This window comes from Triturus cristatus, chromosome 6, assembly GCF_964204655.1.
Source record: "Triturus cristatus chromosome 6, aTriCri1.1, whole genome shotgun sequence".
NCBI lineage: Eukaryota > Metazoa > Chordata > Amphibia > Caudata > Salamandridae > Triturus > Triturus cristatus.
In genome coordinates, this window is record NC_140589.1 from 1,063,185,005 (window position 1) to 1,063,209,199 (window position 24,195).

The 24,195-nt window shown below is 48.0% G+C and overlaps 1 protein-coding gene across 2 annotated transcripts in view; it reads right to left on the minus strand.

Moving 5' to 3' along the window:
• The window catches only part of TBPL1 (TATA-box binding protein like 1), a 190,841-nt gene that overhangs the window by 100,948 nt on the left and 65,698 nt on the right, over positions 1-24,195 (minus strand). For both annotated transcript variants that reach the window (XM_085611898.1, XM_085611899.1), the window contains exon 6: positions 6,615-6,678. In XM_085611898.1, coding sequence (XP_085468024.1) covers positions 6,615-6,678 — 64 coding nt within the window. The remainder of the gene's footprint in view (positions 1-6,614; positions 6,679-24,195) is intronic.

Sequence of the window (24,195 nt, forward strand, 5' to 3'; positions counted from 1 at the left end):
AAGCTGTGTGCTTGGTTTTGCCCAGGCCTGCAGGCGAGGGTGTAACCGGAGTCTCTTTGGTTTTGGGCGCGGGGGTGGGAGGGGGTACAGTACTCACGACCCGCTGCGCCGGTGTGATGTCCTCCACGTCGGAGTTGTCGGCCTCGGAAGCGCTGACGAAGTCGTCCTCCTGCTCGGTGTGTAGTTGCCCCGAAGCTTCGGCGTCGTCTCCGAAGATGTCCGGTGGAGCTGCGGACGATGAGTGCGCCATGGTGCGTCGAGCTCTTCGATCCCGGATGGCCTTTTTTGATCGAAAAGACTTACAGGCGGGGCAGTCTCTAGCCTCGTGTTCTGGAGAGAGGCAAAGGTTACACACCTGATGGAGGTCGGTGTGGGGAAATTTAGACCCACATTTTGGGCACTTTTTGAACGGAGTCCTTTCCATCGGCTGGGACCGGAGTCGAGGAGGGCCCGAAGGCCGGTGCCGATGTACGGGATGGAGAAAAGTGCCGCTTCAAGGGATGAAGATGAAGAAACTCGAAGAAACGAGGATTTTCCGTCGAGACTGGAACCGTAGAAGTTCGAAGCCGGAGCACGAAGTATCACATCCGAGCCCGATGGCGGAAAAAAACAATCTGAGGATGGAGCCGAAGCCCATGCGCAGTACGGACCGAAGGAGGAGTCACCGAACTCGTGACTTCCAAAGACTGTCCAAAGAACAAAAACAAACTGCAAACATCCGGGCCCAACACCAGATGGCGATCAATGCTAAGTGTACAATCTGCAGCTCATATGCCTCGAACATTATTTTATAGTAGGGAATTGCCTAGTTTGCCAGTAAAATGCTTGTGTATGAGTGGATGAACATCTAGATAATGGAACTCCACCAAGATATCACACTGCTAAGGGAAGGTCTCAAGATTCTGTGTGCTGATCTTGCCACCACAGTCACACTGACAATCAAATAATGTTGACACTTTCGACTTACCCTGGCCACATGTCAGCCCCTGGTAAATGATACCCTAGGTACCCAGGGCCTTGTGACCAGAGAAGGCCTCTAAGGGCTGCAGCACTCATTGTGCCACCCTTAGAGGCCCTGTACCCTAACACACACACACTGCCCTTGCAGGCTGAGTGTTTGGGTACAAGACAAAACAAAGAGTCGACATGGCACCCATCCCTGTGTGTCATGCCTACCACCTACACTGCCCTCTAGCTGGGTGCCCTATGCCAGTGGTGTGGGCACAGGAGCATGAGCCCTGTGCCTCTACAGTACCCAGGTCCATTCCTGGGCACTGCAAGTGCAGTGCTGCCATTTAAGAGTACATGGTGCTGAGAGCTTGTCAAACACAAACTCCACAGCACCATAAAGGCAACACTGAACCTACCACTGTACCATCTGCTCTAGATTAAAGGCAACACTGAAGACTAAGAAGTTTGGTATCAAACTTCTCAGCACATTAAACCCGCACTGATGCCAATGTGGGATTTAATGTACTAAGCACCACAGAGGGCATCTTAGAGATGCCCCCTGAAACCTAACCTACAATCCACGTCTTGTCGGCTGCCTAGGCTGCCACACAGCAGACATGTTGCTGGACCCCTGGGTAGGAGAGCCCCTGCTCTCCTGGGCTTGCAACAATGCACATCCTGAGCGAGGTGCTAGATCTCCTCCCCCAGGATGGGCAGGGGGAAGCTTCAAAGGCATGCCGCCTCTGTGAGCTTCCCCATGCCACTTGCAACCCCCACTCTGGCGGGAAGCCTGGCCGGAAACCCCAAATAAGGACAGGGGATGTGCCAGCCTGCCAACCCCACCCCTCAGGTGGGGGAGGCGAGGTGCAGCACATCTCCGGGCGTTCGCCATCTTGAAGATGGGAGGCCCTACCCAATCAGGACTAGGCTACTGCCCCCCTCCCACAGGAGAGTGGCAGAATAGGGGGTGTACCAGAGGACAGGAACCCATTGGTCCCTGCCCTTCACCTACCTGTAACACCCCTAAATCTGGTATTTAGGGGCACCCTGAACCTTCCTTCCCCAGATTCCAAAATACAAAGAAGACCTGCCGTGCAGCTGCTAAGAAGAGGAAGACACCAACAGCTTTGGCACCAGCCCTACCGGCCTTTCGACCCTTGAACCTGCTCCTGCTACAACCCGGCACCTCTTGTGGCTAGCAACCTCACAAACCCCGGAGGACCTGGCTACCTTTTGGCTCTAAGCACCTGGGACTCCCATGAGCAGAGGCTCTGCTCAAACTTAGCATCTAATCCCTGGCATCAGCCCGGAACTGCGAACCCTGCACACACTGCACCCGCCAAGCCTGGCCTGTGCCGGAGTGAACAAAGACCACGAGGACGACCCCCCGGCGACTGTGACCACGAGTCCGGCACCCAAGGCTTCCCTCGACGCTCCTGACGACGCCTGCAGCCTCAGAACCAGGTACCCCCCCCCAACTGCGATCAACAGAGGGTAAGATTTCCCGACAACAAAAGGCACCCCTGCGCCCAACTTCTGGGTACCTACCTATACTCCAACTACCCAATTTACCTCTCGAAGTGGTGGTGGTACCTGAAGAATCTTCGTCCCCGAGCTTGCAGTCTTTTTCCAAACCGGAGCTTTTCCCATTGAAATCAATTAAGCGCCCGAAGGCTCAAAAGCACCCTGCACCCAGCCGCCCGAGTGGCCCTGGCAGTGTAACCTCTGCACCGATCTACTTCCCCATTTGCCCTGAGCAAGTGACCAGGAGCCCAGCTCCCACAGCCGCATGGCCTGCTAGTCAGCAGCCACCAACCAAGGCCCCCCTGCCTCCCATAGGATAACATTGGGCCTAACTCACTCTGCACCCGGCTGCCCCTGCGCCGCTGAGGGTGTAAAAACTGTACCTACCTGACCCTGGGAGACCCCCGAGTCTGTGCCCAGAACCTTAACTCTGCCAGTCGAGTACTTACCCAAAAGCAGATTACTAAATTTTCTCCATAGGGTAACATTGACTGGTTTCTTCTGAAATTTCTTCTACGTGTGGAGTTTCTAAAACATAAAATATTCACCAAAAATCAGCCGAGTAACGAAAACGAAAATACTCACCTGCTATTAGGAGAGATCCCAGTGCTGGATCTTGGTGCCCAGCACTGACCGTGAAAAATATTCACAACCGTACTTACCAGTAACCCAATTTTCTTCCATAGGAAATCATTGACTGTTTTTCTGTGAAATTTCTTCAAAGTGTCGATTTTTGCAAACTTCAAATATTCTTTAAAAATCGTACAAATTGTGAAAACGTAATTACTTACCTGTTTTAGATAGAGGCCCCAGTACTGAGTCTAGGTACCCAGTACGGGATTACAGAAGTAACAAGAACACACTAAACCTGCAACTTGAATTTTCTTCCATGGGGAATCATTGACTGTTTTCTATGAAATTTCTTCCAAGTGTCGACTTTTAAAATAGCAAAATATTGCCTAAAAATCATAACAGTAACTAAGTCGACTTTTATCACTTGTTTCTAAGAACTGTCCCAGGACTGAATCTAGGATCCAGTCCTGGAATCACAAAAGTAATCCTGAAAGTAATCTATTGCAAATAACTTAAAACTTCCATTGAACTCAATGCATTATTGTGTTTAAAATTGTGTTGCCTATTGCAACAACCTGTAACTTTCTACAAAAGCCAATTGCATATTGCAAAAGTATTTACCTAAAGCATCTCATTCTGAGAAAGTATATTTTAATACCTATTGTTGGTTCTAAAATAAAACAAACATTTTTTTTTATACAAACCATTGGCCTAGAGTTCAGTTAATGAGTGTGTGAGACCATTTGCTGACTGAGTGTGTGCAACAAAAGCTTTACACTGTCCTCTGATACTGCTTTACTGCTCGACCAAGCTACCACTTTAGAGAGTAAGGTTATATCTAACTTTAGCCTCTGCCAAACCTCTGGGGACTGTGGACTCTGTACACACTGAATCTATTTGGGAACAGTATTTACAGAGCCACTTTCTCACAGCATATCACACTGATTAGCAAAAGTACTCGAAGAAGTAACGTACATAGTAATCTATAAAGTAACTGAAAATTAATTTTGAATTGTTGACTTGCCTGTAATTCAACCAACTGCATTTGAACCTGCATTCAACTGTAAACCATTGCTTAAGATTTTGGAAAGTATTATTTCACTTACCAGCCTGCACCAGGCTTAGCTTGGTTTTAAGAAATAAAATAACTAAATAATATTTTTGATAAAAACAAATTGGTCTGAGTTCAGTCTTTGAGATCATTTGCTGCCCAAGTGTATAAAACAAATGCTTAACACTACCCTCTGATAAAGCCTTACTGCCTGCCCACACTACCACAAATAGAGAGTAAGGTGCTATCTACCTTTACCCCTGCCTACCTTTGGGGTTCCACTGCATTCTATTCACACTATACCTCATTTTGGTATACTACATACAGAGCCAGCTTCATACAGAGGACCTGAGACTTATTAACATTAACCAAATCCAGAGACATGACCGAAGGCTTTCAATTAATTTAAGAAAGTTAGAAAAGCAATGACGGGGTTATTCAAGGACACCAGAACATCACCTGCATATAAGCTAATGGTGTGTTGTTCCCCACAAAAGGTAACCTCAGTGACATCAGGTTTATTGCGAATGCGTTGGGCTAGGGTTTCCATATAGACAGCAAACAGTGGCGATAATGCCCACCCTGCCAGGTGCCTCTACCAATGGAAAAGGGTGCTAAAAGGTGTCAATTCACTCCAACTGTTGCGCTAGAGTGGCTGTAACAGCTCAGTCCCCATGCTCTTAATCTCTCTCCAAACCCAAAGTGAGCTAGAGTCGCCTCAAGATATGGCCAAAATACTCGACTGAAAGCCTGATAATGTGAGGATCTACATTGGTGTGCAGGTCATAGAGGTGGTTCCCGCCTAGTCCCTGTAAGAGCATGTCTGATCCTAGAGGTGCCAATGTCAAAGGTCAGCACTTTCCCTAAATCAAACAAATAACATTTAACAACAATAAAAACAAAAGCATCATCAAGTCCAATGTTGGTGGATTTACTTACAGATGCATGGATCACAGTGAGAATAGGTTTGTGTTGTGACCTCAGGTCTCCCACTCCCGCCCCACCTCAAAGTTGAATCATTACTGCATGCCCAGCGATTTCACAGGACCTCAGCTTGGGCCAGTTACCCGGGCAATGACTCCAGCGCTGCCTGTTGTTCAAGTACAATTGTCACTGGATCTGGTCGCGTGCTTCTGGATGCTGTTTTGCGCATTTGGCAGCATGACCGGCGACTGGTTGAGGGAGCCGGGGAGTTTATGTGGTGTTTTTGTCCAGCAGACACGTCTATGCCCAAGTATCAACAGGTTTCTTCCTGGGACCTTGGCTGATGCAGTTTTCCACCAAGACAGAAAATAAGCAGGAACAGATAACCCCCAGGAATAAGCAACCCTATGCCTTGGAGGTGGAAGGTGGCCAGGCCAAAGTCACCTCTGTAATGTAATCGCTGCTAGATCTTGATAAAGCGTCAGAGTATGTTCCTTGAAGTGTGCGGGAGGTTTCTCACGGGCTTTGCGTAATATAGTCTCTTTTAGCTGACAGTCATGAATGCAAACTAGGATATCAGCGGGAGGGGCCAACTCCGCCCTTGGTAGACCCACTCTATGTGCCTGATCAATCTTAATCTCAAAGTCCTACGGGCCCTTCAAGATAAGAAGAAAGAGGTCCTTGACATTGCGAACCGTATCTGCGCCTTCTGCTTTCGATGGCACTCCCTTGATACGGATGTTGTTTCGCCGCAATCGATTTTCCAAATCTTCAGCATGGGCTGCAGGTCGGTTTGCTGTTCCTGCAGGCAAATGATTTCTTGTTGCAGGAACTCCACTTCCTTCTCTCTGCTATTTTTGTGGTCTTCAAGGGCTGCAATGCAATCCACCAGAATGTCAATGTCTCGCCAGACCTCCTTGATGTCACTTGGGAGGTCTCTTTTGATTGCCCAAAGGATTTCCCGAAGAGAGTTACAAGAAGGAACGCGTCACTGGTTACTCCGCTTCACTGTTGTACTGGAGGCAGCTTGGGTGTCGGGGCGATCTCTGGCAGGGACACCCACAAGCCTGGTTATCATTTCCTTGAAAGTGCGATCTTTTTTCGATCGGGCCATCACAATCTTACTTGGCCACACGGGATCGTTGCCCGAATCTGTGCCTGTTCAACAGCCGGCTCCGTAGGATTCCCTGGAGTGCAGGTTTGGGACCACCGGTATGTATGGAAACCTACAACCAGCTAATCACTGCCAGCAACTTGAAGCCTAGCTGGTGGCCGCCTCACCTTGGCCTCTGTCAGCGCTTTCTGTGTGTTCAGCAGAGTATGTGGGTTAACAGCGGGTGCTGTCCATCTTCCACCCATGTTGCGAAGAGAAAGGTTCAGCCAGTGGGAGCCTCCAAGCTGCTCTTCCTCAGAAACAGAACAAGGTATACAGTAGCAAAGAGGTCGCTGTAGGGGGCTCGCGCCTGGCGTCCCAAAAGAGACAGGTTAGCACAGATGATGGATAGCAGTGCTAGTGGGGTTTACTAGTTAGGTTCTTAATCACATTCTGAAAATGTATTACAATCCTAATACAACGTAACCTTCTGATTACCTGGAAACCCAGTTTCTGTAGACAACGAGCTAATCGCCTGGCACCAAACTTGGCTTCCTCTTCACTGAAATTGAGAGGCAAAAAGAGGAGGTTACAGAAATGTTGAAATATCTTCCTAAAAATAGAATAACTTGTTAGGCAAGCGTAATAATATGAAACTCAAAATGACATTACGATTCATATATATATTTTTTTTTTTACAAAAAAAAAAAAAGATTAAAAATATAATATCTGGAACTCATGGAAACCAAGTGATTTGATGGTCAGCGATGATGTTCTAAAGCAAAAGACTGCGTCTAGCAACCTTAACATATATATGTAAAAGGCTGGCATTTTATGTAGTGTACAAAATAAGTTAAACTATGTAGAAAGTCTAGAGGACCCTTTTTGTCTTACAGGGCTTAAATTAGTAAGCCAAAATGCTCTCTTTGTTGTAGTGTTGGCAAACATCTTAGGCTTATCAGATGGTGTGTTAAGCACTTGTTTTATTACACACAAATGGGGCCGCTCCAATTGGAATGACCTGAAAAGTGCTGAGTAGTGTTATGTGAGTGTGGACATCTCACTAAAAGTTACGGACTGGCCTCACACACCACCAGGTGTCATGCTTCATCATTGGCCAGGCCTCGCCCTCTAAAAACTCGGTTTGATAGAGGGCGGGCATACACCTGACGACAGGGATGCACTTCTACCTAAGTGGGGCCCAAAGTGAATAAGTGAAGTTAAAAGCCATTATAGTAACCTCATTTCCTTTAATGATCCAGGAGACTATATGGTATATAAAAACAAGTGCACGGCGAAAATGGGAAAGTTATTATCCCCTCGCCGTATGAATTTTGGTCTGGAATTGGGTCGACATGTTTCTGCCTTTTGTCAACAGAGGTACTCGGCATTCATCAGGACCTTAATAATTAAACAATTACAGGGCTCCACTGTTACCAACACTGTGGTTAGAGGAAATCAGAGGCGGAGTGACTTTAGTCGCTCTCTGCTGTTTATATGGGTCAAAAGTTGAATATGCTACTTACCAGTATGCATCTGTTCTTGGCATGTAGGGCTGCTGACATTCATATCTGTGCATAGATCGCCGCCTAGTGTTGGGTCCGGATGATTGCACATTGTTGTCCTGGAAGAGTCTTCGAAGTATCACGAGATGGGTGGCTCCTCCTCTGGACTACAGTGCGCATGGGCATCCTCTCCATCCTTAGATTGTTTTTCGCCATTGTGGCAGTGATGGAGTAGATACAGTAAGTGATGACCATGCTATACAGTAATTCTGAGTGCTGCAGCCGCTACAGGCGCCGGGGAGGAGGGTGGGCGATATGAATGTCAGCAGCCCTACATGCCAAGAACAGATGCATACTGGTAAGTAGCATATTCAGTTCGAGGCATGTGGGCTGCTGAATTCATATCTGTGCATAGATTATATAGCAGTCCCTCCATTAGCGGCGGCTGCCCGTGCCAGCTGCAGCAGTCTGAAAAAGAGTTTTGAGAACAGCCTGTCCTACAGCTGCCTGCTGTGTTGAGTGTACATCTACACAGTAGTGTTTGGTAAATGTATGTATAGTGGACCATGTGGCTCCTCTACATATTTCCTGCAAAGGAATGTTTCCCAGGAAAGCCATGGACGCCCCTAACTTTCGTGTTGAGTGCGCTCGTGGGGGAATCGTTAAGGTGCGTTTAGCTTTTTGATAGCAAATTTGAATACATTTAACGATCCATCTGGCTATCCCTGCTTTGGAAATGGCGTTGCCCTTGTGTTGTGGAGAAAAGGCAACGAAAAGCTGTTTTGTTTTCCTAAAATCCTTTGTCCTGTCTATATAGTACATGAGGGCCCTCTTTACATCTAGTGTATGGAGCATTCTCTCTGCGACATTTTGTGGACTTGGAAAGAAAACAGGCAGTTCAATAGTCTGATTCATGTGGAACTGCGATATCACTTTAGGCATGAATTTGGGGTTGGTACGTAGTACAACTCTGTTTGCGTGAACCTGTATGAATGGCTCTTGAATGGTTAGTGCCTGGAGTTCACTAACTCTTCTTAACGAAGTGATTGCCACTAAGAAAGCTACTTTCCAGGTGAGGAATTGAATCTTACATGAATGGAGAGGCTCAAAAGGTGGACCCATTAATCTGGTGAGGACCACATTGAGGTTCCACACTGGTGCCGGTGGTTGTCTTGGGGGAATTACTCGTTTGAGTCCCTCTAAGAACGCTTTGATGGCAGGCACTCTGAATAAAGAGAGGTGCTGCCTGTTTTGAAGATAGGCTGCTATCGCGGTTAAATGGATACGTATGGAGTTGTATGCCAGATTGCATCGGTATAAGTGTAAGAGATAACAGATGTTTTGAATGGATGCGTCCAGCGGGTTAATGTCATTGTTGTTGCAGTAAATGACAAACCTCTTCCATTTAGCCGCATAGCAAGCTCTGGTAGTGGGTCTTCTGGCCTCCTTGATGATATCCATACATTCAGGTGGCAGGTTTAGGTAGCCAAACTCTAAGACTTCAGGAGCCAGATTGCCAGGTTCAGCTGTTGCGGATCTGGGTGCTGAATTTCACCATGGTTCTGCGTTAAAAGTGCGGGTTTGATCCGCAGCCTTTGATGCGGCACCACGGAAAGTTCTAGAAAGGTGGTGTACCATGGTTGGTGTGCCCATGTGGGAGCAATTAGGATGAGTGTCAGTGAGTGCTGTCGCAGTTTGCGTGCCACTAGCGGTATTAATGGCGCTGGGGGAAAAGCGTACGCAAATCTGCCGGACCAATTCATCCATATCGCATTGTCCTGTGACTGCGGATGTGGGAACCTGGCGGCAAAGCTTTGGCATTTTGCGTTTTCGTTTGTGGCGAATAGGTCTATCTGTGGATGACCCCACTGTTGGAAGTACGGTTGGAGTACTGACGGATGTAGCTCCCACTCGTGCATCTGGTGGCTGTGTCTGCTGAGCAGATCCGCCATCTGGTTGTCCTTGCCCGGGAGGTGTTCCGCCATGAGGAATATGTTCCTCTGAATGGCCCACTTCCACATGCTCTGAGCCAGATGAGACAACTGTGGAGAGTGCGTTCCTCCCTGCTTCTGTATGTAGTACATGGCAGTCATGTTGTCCGTCCGGATCAACACAACTTTGTTGCACAAGTGTACTTTGAATGCCTTCATGGCTAGGAAGATTGCCATCAGTTCCAGAACGTTGATGTGCATCTTCTTTTGCTGTGTCGTCCATAGTCCCTGCACTGTATAATGGAGTACATGAGCTCCCCATCCCTGGAGAGGGGCGTCCGCTGTCAGTATTATTTGTGGAACAGGCTCTTGGAACGGTTGGCCCTTGGAAAGGTTTTGTGGATTCCACCAATGCAGAGTTGTATGCCCGACCGCTCACCAACACTAGGCCTTTTAATTGTCCGTGAGCCTGATTCCATTGACGTGCCAAGCACTCCTGAAGCGGGCGCATATGTAGTCTCGCGTGCGGGACTATGAAAATGCAGGAGGCCATCATGCCTATCAACTGCATGAACACTCGCGCAGGAAGGGAGTGTTGAGGTTTGAACTTTGTGATCAGCAGTTGCATGCTGTTGATCCTCACTAAATTTGGCTGAGCTGTGGCTGCCAGAGTGTTTATGGTCGCGCCCAGGTACTGTCGTACGTGTGCGGGTTGGAGATGTGATTTTGGGTAATTTAGTGAGAATCCCAGTCTGTGAAGAAGGTGAACGGTGAGGGACATGTGGCTGGCACATTGCTGGGCTGACTTTGCCTGAACAAGCCAGTCGTCCAGGTAAGGGAAGACGTGGATGTGTTGTCTCCGTAGATGTGCAGCCACTGTTGCTAGGCACTTGGTAAAGACCCTGGGTGCCGTTGTTACTCCGAAGGGGAGAACTTTGAACTGATAGTGATGCCCCTGAATAGTGAACCTGAGATATTTTCTGTGTGATGGGTGTATGGGTATGTGGAAATACGCATCTTTTAAGTCCAGTGTGGCTAGGAAGTCTCCCTGACTGAGTAGCGGTAGAACCTGCTGTAGGGTGAGCATATGGAAATGCTCTGAGAGAATGTAGTGGTTGAGGGGTCTCAGGTCTAGTATAGGTCTGAGCGAACCGTCCTTTTTTGGGATTAAGAAGTACAGAGAGTACACCCCTGTTGGTTGACGGGCACAACTTCTATTGCACCTTTTTGCAGCATACTTAGTACTTCCTGCTGCAATAATGCCAAGTGCTTTACGGACATAGGACGGTGCTTTGGCGGTATGTTGGGTGGAGTGGACGTTAATTAGAGACAGTAACCGTACTGGATAATGTCCCTGACCCACCTGTCTGTGGTGATGGTTTTCCAGACTGACAGGAACTGCTGGAGTCTCCCCCCCCCCCGACAGGTGTTATGTGGTCGGGGGGCAGGGAGAAGGCGTCACTGTTTGTTTTTGGGGGAGGACCTGGTATTGCCGTACCCACGTCCTCTGCCTTTGGTGCTGGATCCACGATATCCACCTCTGGTGGTTTTATCATAGTTACTTTGTGTGCCCCCTTTATTGTACTGCTGCTGGGACCCCTGACCTCTAGCTGCTCCTCTATTCCCGGGGCGACGAAAGGAGCCACTACGAAACTGCTGCGACTGCAGAGCCCCCATTGATTTTGCAGTTTCAGTGTCTTTCTTAATTTTTTCGAGGGTAGTGTCAACTTCAGGGCCAAATAAATAGTCTGGGTTGAACGGTTGATTTAAGATATTGTTCTGAATCTCAGGCTTGAAGCCTGAGATTCTCAACCATGCGTGCCTCCTCAACATGACGCTTGTGTTGATCGCCCTTGCTGCAGTGTCGGCTGCATCCAGTGCACATTTGATGGACGCATTGGTAAGGAGGTGTCCCTCTCTGATAAGGAGCTCCGCTGCCTCTTAGTATTCAACTGGCAAGTGTTGTAGCAGTGATTCTAGTGTGTCGTAGTGGGACCTATCATAACGGGCCAGGAGTGCCTGTGTGTTGGCAATGCGCCAGATGTTTGCCGCTTGCGCTGCTATCCGTTTGCCTGATGTCTCCAGCACTTTGGACTCCTTGTCGGGGGGAGGAGCGTCACCCGTTGTTTGTGAGTGGGCTCTTTTGCGAGCATTAGCCACAACCATGGAGTCTAAAGGTAACTGACCCCTAATGTACATAGGGTCTCCGGGTGCAGGCTTGTATTTCTTTTCGATTCTGGGGTTCAGCACCCGTGCCCTGGTTGTTTCTTTAAAAATGTCTTTTGCAGGTTTAAGAACTCCCTTCAACATTGGCAGAGTTTTGACAGTTTTCTCAGAGGAGGCGAAAGTGTCCACTAAGAAGTCTTCTTCTACAGTGTCAGAATGGAGTTCCACTCCATAATTGGCAGCAGCCCGTTCTATGAGGGCGTTAAAGGCAGCAGTGTCCTCTGTGGGAGATGTCTTTATATTGTAAAGCTGCGTGTCAGGAGTATCTGGTGCGTTACCCTGGTCGGTGGGGTCATCCCATGACTGATCTGGGTCTTGCAAGTGATCATCAGGATCGATAACCCCAGGGTAGGTGGTATCATCCCCTACATAGTCCTCTCCTGCGTCTGTCTCTGAATGCGTAGGAGAAAAGGACGTTGGATCCTGATGGAAGGGTTGAAAGTGTTCATGAAGCACTGGTTCTGATCCTGCCGGCAATTTGTGTTTCAGAGGAATTTTGTACGAGTCCAAGCCCCTCTCTGGCGTGATTTTCCGCTTGCGGAGCATCAACCTACCAGTGTCGGCGTCGATAAAGTGTGCCTGTGAGGGCTCGATATCGGTTTATCCAGTGGATAGGGACTGTGTTTGGCGGACACGTGTCCGAATATCGAACATCTTCGGCGCCGTGGGTGGCGGCAATCCAAATGTGATGTGTGCCGGCGCCGATTGTGATTTTGCGGCCTTGTGCGTTTCGGGACCCGACGTAGAGTGGAGGGTTGCCCGGTTCCTGATGCGTTGCAACGATGCGGAGACCTGTTGCACGGTGAACGCAGATGGCGCCTTGGAACCGATCGGCACCGTGGAGGTAGGCGTCGAAGCGGCATCCGATTAATTTCCAGTCTTCGGGTCGTTGATCCGAAGGGAGGTATCGATGCTCGTCGGAGTCGATGACTTGGCAGGCGCCGCCGTCTTCGACGTCGACGGGTCGGTCACCTTGACCTTGGTGGGTTGGGCCGTAATCTTCGGTGCCATAGGCCGAGGCGCCGTGTGGGGACCGAGGGCCTTTTTCTTCGGCTCGGCGCCCGGACCAGTTGCGGTGAGCTCGGCACCGAAATCTCTTTTGGCGCGGTCGGAGCCGATGACTTTTGCCGGCGTCGAAGGAGTGGAGGGCTTCGAGCCGATCGCAACCTGTTTCACTTTCGGTTTCGATGGAACCGGTGCGATGGATGGTTTCGGTTTCACTGAAGGGAATCCAGTCGTCTTCGATAATAATGGCTCCTGTGAAATGTTCGAGGCCGGGCCTTGAGGCGGGGCCGAAGAACCGTGTGATCGATCTTGGGCAAGGCCCGCAGGCGATCCCTCGACCTGAGCCTTATGACGACTTAGTTTCTCGGCCTCCGTATCGACGGGTTGGCCTAGCTCGTCGCTGGAGCTATCTTCCTCGGCCCCAAGGGCCTCATCGTAGTCTCCTACCTCTTCGACGACGTCTTCGCCCTCAAAGATCCCTCATCGTCGTCTTCCGATCGGGAGTCGTGTTCGGAAGCGCGGCTGGAGTCTACGCCTTCTACGCTCTCGGCGTCTTCGTCCTCGGTGCTAAAGATGTTGGCCGGGGCAGGCGCCGATTGCTGCGCCTCCAATCTCGCTGCCCGTCGATTCCGGAGAGTCTTCTTCGAGCGGAACCGGGCGCAGGCCATACATTTCGACTCATCGTGATCCGGTGAAAGACATTTGTTGCATACCGGATGGACGTCGATGTGTGGGCATTTCGCGTGGCATAAAGGACATCTCTTGAAGGGAGTCCTCGATTCCATCGTCGATCGAAGTTCGACGTTCGGACCAAAGCGGATCCGAAAAGCTTGAAGAAGGTGTTAAAACACTAAATAAACAGGTCGATACCGAACGGGAACAGTACCGACGAGAACTAAAGGCCTTTTGGCCTTAAACTAAAGTTTCCTAACTTGAGCTAAGATAAGCACATCCGAACCCAATGGCGGAAAAAAACAATCTAAGGATGGAGAGGATGCCCATGCGCACTGTAGTCCAGGGGAGGAGCCACCTATCTCGTGATACTTCGAAGACTCTTCCAGGACAACAATGTGCAATCATCCGGACCCAACACTAGGCGGCGGTCTATGCACAGATATGAATTCAGCAGCCCACATGCCTCGAACACCCTGTAAGTGAAAAAAATAAACAACATATACTCAGCAACAGTTAGGTATAGGGGTCATTTATGAAAAACCAAACGGAAACCACTACTCACAAAATTCAGTGCGCGTGGTGCAAGTATATAACACGTGACTGACATACGTGAATACACAAGTGAGTAAAATCAAGGGGAAAATTACTTCCCACTTCTTACCTACAGCCTTAACCCTATGTACTCCATGGGAGGGGAAGTAAAAGAGAACCCCTGTAGTCAAACTCAGAAGAGGTAAGCATATAGAGAAATGTTTTAGGCAGCATTTGTTGAGCCAAAAATAAAGTAAAATGAAGTAAAAAAGGAAAAAAAAAAAAAAAAGAAGAAGAGGCATACTGGTGCGAGCTGCATCCTACTATGCAAGCATCCAACATCCATACATTCATATCCCATCATCTTACTTCGTCAAGGTGCGTTCTCCGCAGGATCACCTAGCTGTGTACTCTGCTCCTCCCCGGTGATAAATGAGCATGAGTGGGGACCGTTGTTAAATAGCACCCTTAATTGGTAAAGTGCCGGGAGGGGCCTGCTTACAACGTTGACCTGGAATCTCTACGTAGGTTCCGGTGTCCGATCTGTGCCCAGCACTCCTGTTGCCTGACCTGACCTGACTTCCAGGTGGTGCGTCAATCGGGTTCCATGGGAACCAGTATTCCATGGCAACCTGGTAACAATGCCTGAAATATAGATACCGTACACCTTGTTTGTGCGTTACTCCTGCAAGGGCGGGTCTGTTGTGTCTGATTTGCGTGCAAGCTGGAGCCGCGTCTAGAGAGAGGGCGGCGCCGGCGCTCTCTACGCGGTAGAGACACCCTACAGTGGTGCTATTACGAGGGCGGGACCAAACCCGGAAGTCTCCGTCCCACTCAATAGAGGGGTCGGAAGTCAGGCAAGTAAGACAAACCAACCCTCGTTGACCAAGTTAACTGGCCTCGGATGTCGAGGAGGAAAAAATGTACAAAATGTTAGAAGCATAGTACACATGGAGAACCTTAATATATTGCACATGGGTAAAATTGGAGTGGAATATATAAAACGAGGGACGGTGTACCTCGATGTTAACTGTAAAGCCATCCCATAGTTATACTGACAGTTCACATATAGGACAAAGTGTAAGGAGCCCAAACTTAGAGATATCAAATTTCTTTTACCGTTCAGTAAAAGAAGTATATAGGAAAAAGTGTAAGGGGCCCAAAATTAGGAATATCAAGTTTCTTTTACCAGTTCAGTAAAGGAAGTACATATAGTGTACCTTGTTCCTGGCCAGAGTGGACGGGTGGATAGAATATCTCCTTTAGTATTTGTCCCCATGGGATCCTATTCATGTTACTACCTACCCACTTGGAGCCAGGGAATTTCATCGTTTAAGCCAACGTCCCACGTGCATAAGCGAAACAACCAACGTTGTTCCCTTAGGAAGAGGGCTTGGCTTATGTCCGTTTTTCTTTTTTGCATAACCTCCAGGACCACCCATCTTATGTCAGTGTCTTTGTGGTTTGCCTCAAGGAAGTATTTAGTTAACTTGGTGTTGGATCTACCACACCGGATAGTGCTACGATGTTCATTAACTCTGGTTTTTATTTTTCTAGTAGTCATACCCACATATCTAAGGTTATATGGGCAAGTCAGAAGGTAAACTACCCCATCAGTGTTGCAGTTGCTAAAATTCTTTAGCATCCAGGGGTTCCACTTCTTTGGTTGTGTATGTCTGGGGGCATGCTACGCAATTGCCACATGGGAAATGTCCGTATGGTTTTGACTGGCCCCAGAGTGTTCCTTGGTCTGTGGTTTCATTTTGGTGTATTTGTGCCTGGACACCTTTTTGCACTTAAGCGCAGCAGAAGCCTACGTGATGACCTGGTCCAGGCACAAATACACCAAAATGAAACCACAGACCAAGGAACACTCTGGGGCCAGTCAAAACCATACGGACATTTCCCATGTGGCAATTGCGTTGCATGCCCCCAGACATACACAACCAAAGAAGTTGACATTGGGACAGGGAACCCCTGGAGGCTAAAGAATTTTAGCAACTGCAACACTGAGGGGGTAGTTTACCTTCTGACTTGCCCATATAACCTTAGATATGTGGGTATGACTACTAGAAAAATAAAAACCAGAGTTAATGAACATCGCAGCACTATCCGGTGTGGTAGATCCAACACCAAGTTAACTAAATACTTCCTTGAGGCAAACCACAAAGACACTGACATAAGATGGGTGGTCCTGGAGGTTATGCAAAAAAGAAAAACGGACATAAGCCAAGCCCTCTTCCTAAGGGAACAACGTTGGGTGTTCCGCTTACGCACATGGGACGTTGGCTTAAACGATGAAATTCCCTGGCTCCAAGTGGGTAGGTAGTAACATGAATAGGATCCCATGGGGACAAATACTAAAGGAGATATTCTATCCACCCGTCCACTCCGGCCAGGAACAAGGTACACTATATGTACTTCCTTTACTGAACTGGTAAAAGAAATTTGATATTCCTTATTTTGGGCCCCTTACACTTTTTCCTATATACTTCTTTTACTGAACGGTAAAAGAAATTTGATATCTCTAAGTTTGGGCTCCTTACACTTTGTCCTATATGTGAACTGTCAGTATAACTGTGGGATGGCTTTACAGTTAACATCGAGGTACACCGTCCCTCGTTTTATATATTCCACTCCAATTTAACCCATGTGCAATATATTAAGGTACTCCATGTGTACTATGCTTCTAATATTTTGTACATTTTTTCCTCCTCGACATCCGAGGCCGGTTAACTTGGTCTACGAGGGTTGGTTTGCCTTACTTGCCTGACTTCCGACCCCTCCATTGAGTGGGACGGAGACTTCCGGGTTTGGTCCCGCCCTCGTGATAGCACCACTGTAGGGTGTCTCTACCGCGTAGAGAGCGCCGGCGCCGCCCTCTCTCTAGACGCGGCTCCAGCTTGCACGCAAATCAGACACAACAGACCCGCCCTTGCAGGAGTAAAGCACAAACAAGGTGTACGGTATCTATATTTCAGGCATTGTTACCAGGTTGCCATGGAATACTGGTTCCCATGGAACCCGATTGACGCACCACCTGGAAGTCAGGTCAGGTCAGGCAACACGAGTGCTGGGCACAGATCGGACACCGGAACCTACGTAGAGGTTCCAGGTCAACGTTGTAAGCAGGCCCCTCCCGGCACTTTACCAATTAAGGGTGCTATTTAACAACGGTCCCCACTCATGCTCATTTATCACCGGGGAGGAGCAGAGTACACAGCTAGGTGATCCTGCGGAGAACGCACCTCGAATAAGTAAGATGATGGGATATGGATGTTGGATGTTTGCATAGTAGGATGCAGCTCACACCATTATGCCTCTTCTTTTTTTTCTTTTTTACTTCATTTTACTTTATTTTTGGCTCAACAAATGCTGCCTAAAACATTTCTCTATATGCTTACCTCTTCAGAGTTTGACTACAGGGGTTCTCTTTTACTTCCCCTCCCATGGAGTACATAGGGTTAAGGCTGTAGGTAAGAAGTGGGAAGTAATTTGCCCCTTGATTTTACTCACTTGTGTATTCACGTATGTCAGTCACGTGTTATACACTTGCACCACGCGCACTGAATTTTGTGAGTAATGGTTTCCGTTTGGTTTTTCATGAATGACCCCTATACCTAACTGTTGCTGAGTATGTGTTGTTTATTTTTTTCTCTTACAGGGTACTTTTGACCCATATAAACAGCAGAGAGCGACTAAAGTCACTCGGCCTCTGATTTCCTCTAACCACAGTGTTGGTAAGAGTGGAGCCCTGTATTTGTTTAATTATTAAGGTCCTGATGAATGCCGAGTACCTCTGTTGACAGAAGGCAGAAACATGTCGACCCAATTCCAGACCAAAATTCATACGGCGAGGGGATAATAACTTTCCCATTTTCGCCGTGCACTTGTTTTTATATACCATATAGTCTCCTGGATTATTAAAAAAGGAAATGAGGTTACTATAATGGCTTTTAACTTCACTTATTCACTTTGGGCCCCACTTAGGTAGAAGTGCATACCTGTCGTCAGGTGTATGCCCGCCCTCTATCAAACCGAGTTTTTAGAGGGCAAGGACTGGCCAATGATGAAGCATGACACCAGAAGGTGTGTGAGGCCAGTCCGTAACTTTTAGTGAGATGTCCACACTCACATTCACATAACACTACTCAGCACTTTTCAGGTCATTCCAATAGGAGCGGCCCCATTTGTGTGTAATAAGTTGTGTTGGCGGCAGGCCGCGACCTATTACCCGGACAAGCCTCTAGTTCCCTTCCCCAGCAAGTCTGGGGCTAGTGTGCATTCAAGCACTTGTTTTACACACAGAGTCAAAATGAGACACACAAGAAAAAACTCGAGACCAATTTTCTGTTAGAAAAATAAAAATGTTTATAACTTTTGACACCATGATCCTCGGAATCGGGCAAGTAATTAACACATTAGCAAACTTTATAGTAAAAACAGTAGAAAACGACTGCTGTTAGAATAGAGGCATGAGCCTCGAACGCAATAATGTTATCATATGGGAGAAACATTCACTGCACGGAAACACAGACTTCAGGACTTAAGGTAAGTAGGGGCCGTGATTCAAGAAAGCACCAAGAGTTCAAGATAACCGGCCCTGGGGTGTCCGGGTGAAGAGATGCTTTCAGGTGTACTAGCCTCGAACGCTACATGCTAGTGTCAATGGCGAAAAGTACCTGTAAGAAAAGACTGCCAAAGTTGATACTGGTCCACAGTTCCCACATCTTCAGCTCTTCTTTCTCCTTTTTCTTCATCAGACAGACAATACTGAATTCCTGGTGTCAGAGGGCCACCTAAACACTGAATTTAGGGGTGACAAGGGGCAAGAAGGGTAGGAGCCAAAGGGCTACTAACCCCTGGAGTCACTACACCCCCTACATCACCACTTCCTGTGGGGAGTGGGCATAACCCTGTCCCAGAGTTGTGGAAACTTTCTGTCGTAAAGCACATCACATAGCCCACCTTAGGGTCGTGACTAGGCTAGTGGTGCAACATGTCTACTCGCACAGCTAATGTCTCTACTGTCCTGGTGGTAAATGGAGCTCAGGACAGGGGGTGGCATCTACCAGGTCTGGAGGAAGCCTGGGTCGCAAATCAAAGGTAGCAGGGTTTTGAAGCCACTGACCTTGATATGCTAAATTACTAGCCATCCTGTTTGGGGAGGTGTGAACACCGCTGTCTGGCGCAGGCATTGTTTCTGGCATCAGAGAGCATGGGCTCTCACATGCAGGGGGTGAGAAACCGGTCTGTGGTGACAGGCTGGACAATACCATAAGGCAGCACACTAGATACTGGTAGTTTTTCAAGGGGCACACTCTAAGGGGCCCGCTGGGTGCATGTCCTGTTAAATCTAGTACTGGCAACAGTACAGATTTTTTAAGACCAGGTGATTGATACCAATCACCCTAGGCTTCAGTAAAGCCATCTTGTAGCAGGGGCCTCGTAATGACTAGTGTCCAGTACCTATACTTCAGATGGCTTCCCTGATCACTTGCGCCAATGAGTATTTGAATTAGACAGCACAGGGGTATAGCTGCTCATGCAGACGTGCCCTCACATGTAATAGAATGCACCCTGCCTTAGGGCTACAAGGCCTGCTGTGGGGGTGACCTACATATATTACGTCCAGTGACTTTAGCAACAAATTTACTGTTACCCCCTTGATCCAAGGAAACCTGCTCCTGGTTGGAAGTTCTCAAAATTGTCCTATGTCCCTCTCTGCAGCCGATTTTTAAGCCCGCCCCCACCCCTTTTCACTGGCATAGCATGCAAAGCTACGAACCCAACCAGGATCCCTGCAATCTGACGCCCAAGGGCATATAATGAGTAACTGCGGGTACTCTGGACCTCGGCCCCCTACAACTAAGTCCAGAACGAGAGCCCCAAAAACCAACCGTAAACACATGTATGCAACACATTTCTTTTTTCCCATAGAAAGGAGCTGCTGCATAAAGATGCAGTTAAATGAACTGTTTACTAACCTGTGAAATTCAATATTTAAAAAGTACTTACCTGATACGGAAGTTCTTGGTATAAAAATTTAGATGAAAATACTACTTATTTTTCTAAATTGGTCAAGGACTTATTCTTGAGTGCGTGTCATGTATTGCATTTGTGAGTACAACAAATGCTTAGCACTACCCACTGATAAGCCTAAACTGCTCGCCCACACTACCACAAAACGGAGCATTTAGTTATCATTTTTGTGTCTGTAAACCATTAAGGGTTGCCTGGACTCTTTATACAGACTCCCTTGCTACGACTTTTTGTGGTCCATGTACCACAATTGGGGTTAGAGGCCACAAATCAAAAACTAATTTTATTATTGTATTAATACGCTTTAGAAAAATCTGCTAGGGCCCCTGAAGTTCCCCCTTTCTGGTCTGGGGGTGTAGGTGCTTGTGTAGCCCCCTTCCCCCGCCCCCATGTGGCCTTGCATAATGTCTCTTAGGATGTTAAGGCGGTAATGTTTTAGTCAATTTTAGGTTTTTCGTAGAGATACATTTAACATATTAAGAGCAAAACAAACTATTATTTTAGAATAGCAGTGATTTGTTTTGTTCTTTAAAGATGGAAAAGGTAGAAGTGTTTTATTTGTGGTTATGTAGATGCATTTCGTGGGCATGCGGAAGTAAAGGAATATGCTACTTACCAGTATGCATCTGTTCTTGGCATGTAGAGCTGCAGATCTACACACTTTTGCATAGATCGGCATCTGGTGTTGGGCCCGGATGTTTGCAGTTTGTTTTTCCTCTTGGAAAGTCTTTGGAAGTCACAAGGTCGGGGACTCCTACTTTGGATCGTATTGCGCATGGGCTTCGGCTCCATCCTCAGATTTTTTTTCGCCAGCAGGTAAAGATGGAGTGTAGTAATAACAGTGAAGAAACCCATGTGTGTATCTAAATAAGATAATCTGGAACAGATACAGGTAGCCAGGGAGGCGGGTGGGCGTGTGTAGATCTGCAGCTCTACATGCCAAGAACAGATGCATACTGGTAAGTAGCATATTCCGTTCGAGGCATATGAGCTGCAGATTACACACTTTTGCATAGACTATATAGCAGTTACCAACCTTAGCGGCGACCACCGGTATCTGTTGCAGTGGTTTGAAATAATGTTTTGAGTACAGCCTGGCCCACACTAGATTGTTGCTTAGTTTGCACATCTACACAATAGTGTTTAGTGAAAGTGTGCGGTGTTGACCATGTAGCTGCTTTGCAGATATCATCTAATGGGATGTTCCCTAAAAATGCCATGGAAGCCCCTATCTTTCGTGTAGAATGGGCTTTAGGGGGAACGGATAGCGTTCGTTTTGCTTTGTGGTAGCAAATCTGAATGCATTTTACAATCCACCTAGCTATCCCTGATTTTGAGATGGGGTTGCCCTTGTGTGGTGGAGAGAAAGAGACAAACAGTTGTTTGGTCTAGCGGAAAGGTTGTGTTCTCTCGATGTAGTAGAGTAAGGCTCGTTTGACATCTAGCGTGTGCAGAGCCCTTTCTGCAACGGTCTGTGGTTGCGAGAAAAATACTGGTAGTTCTACAGATTGGTTTAGGTGAAAAGGGGAAATGACTTTAGGTAGGAATTTCGGGTTGGTACTGAGAACAACCTTGTTATGGTGCATTTGAAGAAAAGGTTCTTGTATTGTAAGTGCTTGTATCTCACTGACCCTTGTAAGGGAAGTGATGGCTACAAGGAAAGCTGTTTTCCATGTTAGGAATTGTAATTCGCATTTGTGTAAAGGCTCGAAGGGAGGCCCCATTAGCCTTGTGAGAACTATATTTAGGTTCCACACAGGTGAGGGTGGTACTCTGGGGGGAATTATTATTTTTAGGCCTTCCATGAAGGCTTTAATGGCAGGTACTCTAAAGAGTGATAGATGTTGCCTGCTTTGTAAGTAAGCTGCAAAAGCTGCGAGGTGTAGTCGAAGGGACGTATAGGCTAGATTACACCTTTGTAGGTGGAGTAAGTAGCCTATGATGTGTTGGATAGACACGCCCAGAGGATTGATGGTGTTGTTATGGCAATAAACAACAAATCTTTTCCACTTGGCAGCGTAGCAGGCTCTAGTGGTAGGGCGTCTAGCTTCTCTGAGGACGTACATACAGTCAGGGGGAAGATTTAGGTACCCAAATTCTAGGATTTCAGGAGCCAGATCGCAAGGTTGAGCTGAGTTGGGTCCGGGTGTCTGATCTCTCCATGGTTCTGGGTTAGGAGGCATGGTGAGAGGTGTAGCTTTAGGTGTGGTACTACAGAGAGTTCCAGCAGCGTGGTGTACCACGGTTGTCTGGCCCACGTTGGAGCTACTAGGATTAGTGTGAGGGAGTGCTGTTGTAGTTTGCGCACCACTAATGGAATGAGTGGGAGAGGCGGAAAAGCGTACGCAAATTTGCCTGACCAGTTCATCCATATCGCATTTCCTTTGGACAATGGGTGTGGGTATCTGGCGACGAAGCTTGGGCATTTTGTGTTTTCGTGGGTGGCGAAGAGGTCTATCTGCGGATGCCCCCACATTTGAAAGAACGGCTGAAGAACCTGTGGGTGAAGTTCCCACTTGTGGATTTGTTGCATCTGTCTGCTGCGCAGATCTGCCACTGTGTTTTGGACTCCTGGGACATGTTGAGCTAGGAGAAAGATTTTTTGTGGAATTGCCCATCTTCATATGCTCTGTGCTAATTGAGAGAGCTGTGGAGAGTGTGCGCCGCCTTGTTTTTGTATATAAAACATGGCCGTCATGTTGTCTGTGCGAATGAGGACTGCCTTGCCTGAAATCTGTGTTTGAAAAGATTTCAGGGCTAAAAAGATTGCTAGTAACTCCAGATGGTTGATATGGAGTAACTTTTGTTGAGGCGTCCTTAAAAAACTTCTGCCGCATGCTTTACCACCCCTTTGAGCATGGGCAGTATGGAGGTGGACCTATGTTAAGTATCAAATGTGTCTAGGAGGAAATCTTCCTCCACAGGGTCATTATGCTTGTCCACCCCGTGATAATGTGCTGCCCTTTGCAGAAGATGGTTGAACCCTAATGAATCTGTGCTGCCCTTTGCAGAAGATGGTTGAACCCTAATGAATCTTCTGGTGGAGATGGTCTAGAAGGGTAAATATCGTCTTGTAGGACGTTGGGGATATCTGGTACATTGTAATCGTCCCATGGATCTGGAGACCCTGTAGGGGTGGGGTCCTGTGGCACATCCCCTGCATCATCATATGGGTCCCCCTGATCATCATCGTCTGGAGACGGAGTAGGAGAACGATGAGGTGGGGGCGGAGGGGGTGGGGAAGGAGGAGGAGGTGGAGGGGGAGGGGAAGGTATTCTGAACGGAGAGGTAGCAGAGTCCTTCCTCTTTGGAGGTGGAGGAGGCTTCTCCAAATGTCTTTTTAGTAGAGTGTGTCAAATGTCCAGTTTTTGGATCCTTGGTGAGAGTTTTTTACAAGGGATCCGGTGTAAATAGCTCTGGTGAGGTAATTTGGTCCGTCGGCGTCGAGGCCGATGATTTTTTAGGTTTTTCCGTGCCAGTTTGATGTTTAGAACCCGGCTTGGGACCCTCCGGTCTCTTGGTCGGCGCCGAGATGGGCTTCGGCTTGGAAGTGTCGGTGCCGGTAGCCTTGTGTGGTTTGGTCGGCACCGAAGATGGCGTTGGTGCCGAAGAGCTGGGTTTTGACCCCGAGGGCTTCGGTGCAGAGCTCGGTGTCTAGGTGGAGGCCGGTTTCTTTTTCGGTGCCGAAGTGTTTCTCGGCACCGCTGGTAGGCTGGCTCGAGCCCGAGCCACCGGAAGGCTTACTTGGGCTTCTTCACCGGGCCCGAAGGTGGGGTGTGTGAAGCAGTGTCTCTGGTCTTGCCTAGATCCGGAGGCGAAGGCGTGACCGAAGCCTTTTTGGGTGTCGGCGCGGGTGTGGTAGGGGGTAGATTGGTACTGATGACCCTCTGCGCCGGAGTGATGTCCTCAACATCTGACTCGACGGCCTCGGAAGCGCTGACGAGGTCCTCTTCGATGCGATGATGTTCCGGATCGTCGATGTCGTCTCCGAAGATGTCGACTGGAATGGACGTCGAGGAGTGTGCCATGTTCCTTCTGGCTCTTCGGTCCCGAATAGTCTTTTTCGATCGGAAAGACTTACAGGCCGGACAGTCTCGAGCCTCGTGTTCAGGGGAGAGGCAAAGGTTGCATACCTCATAAAGATCGGTGTGGGGAAATTTGGAC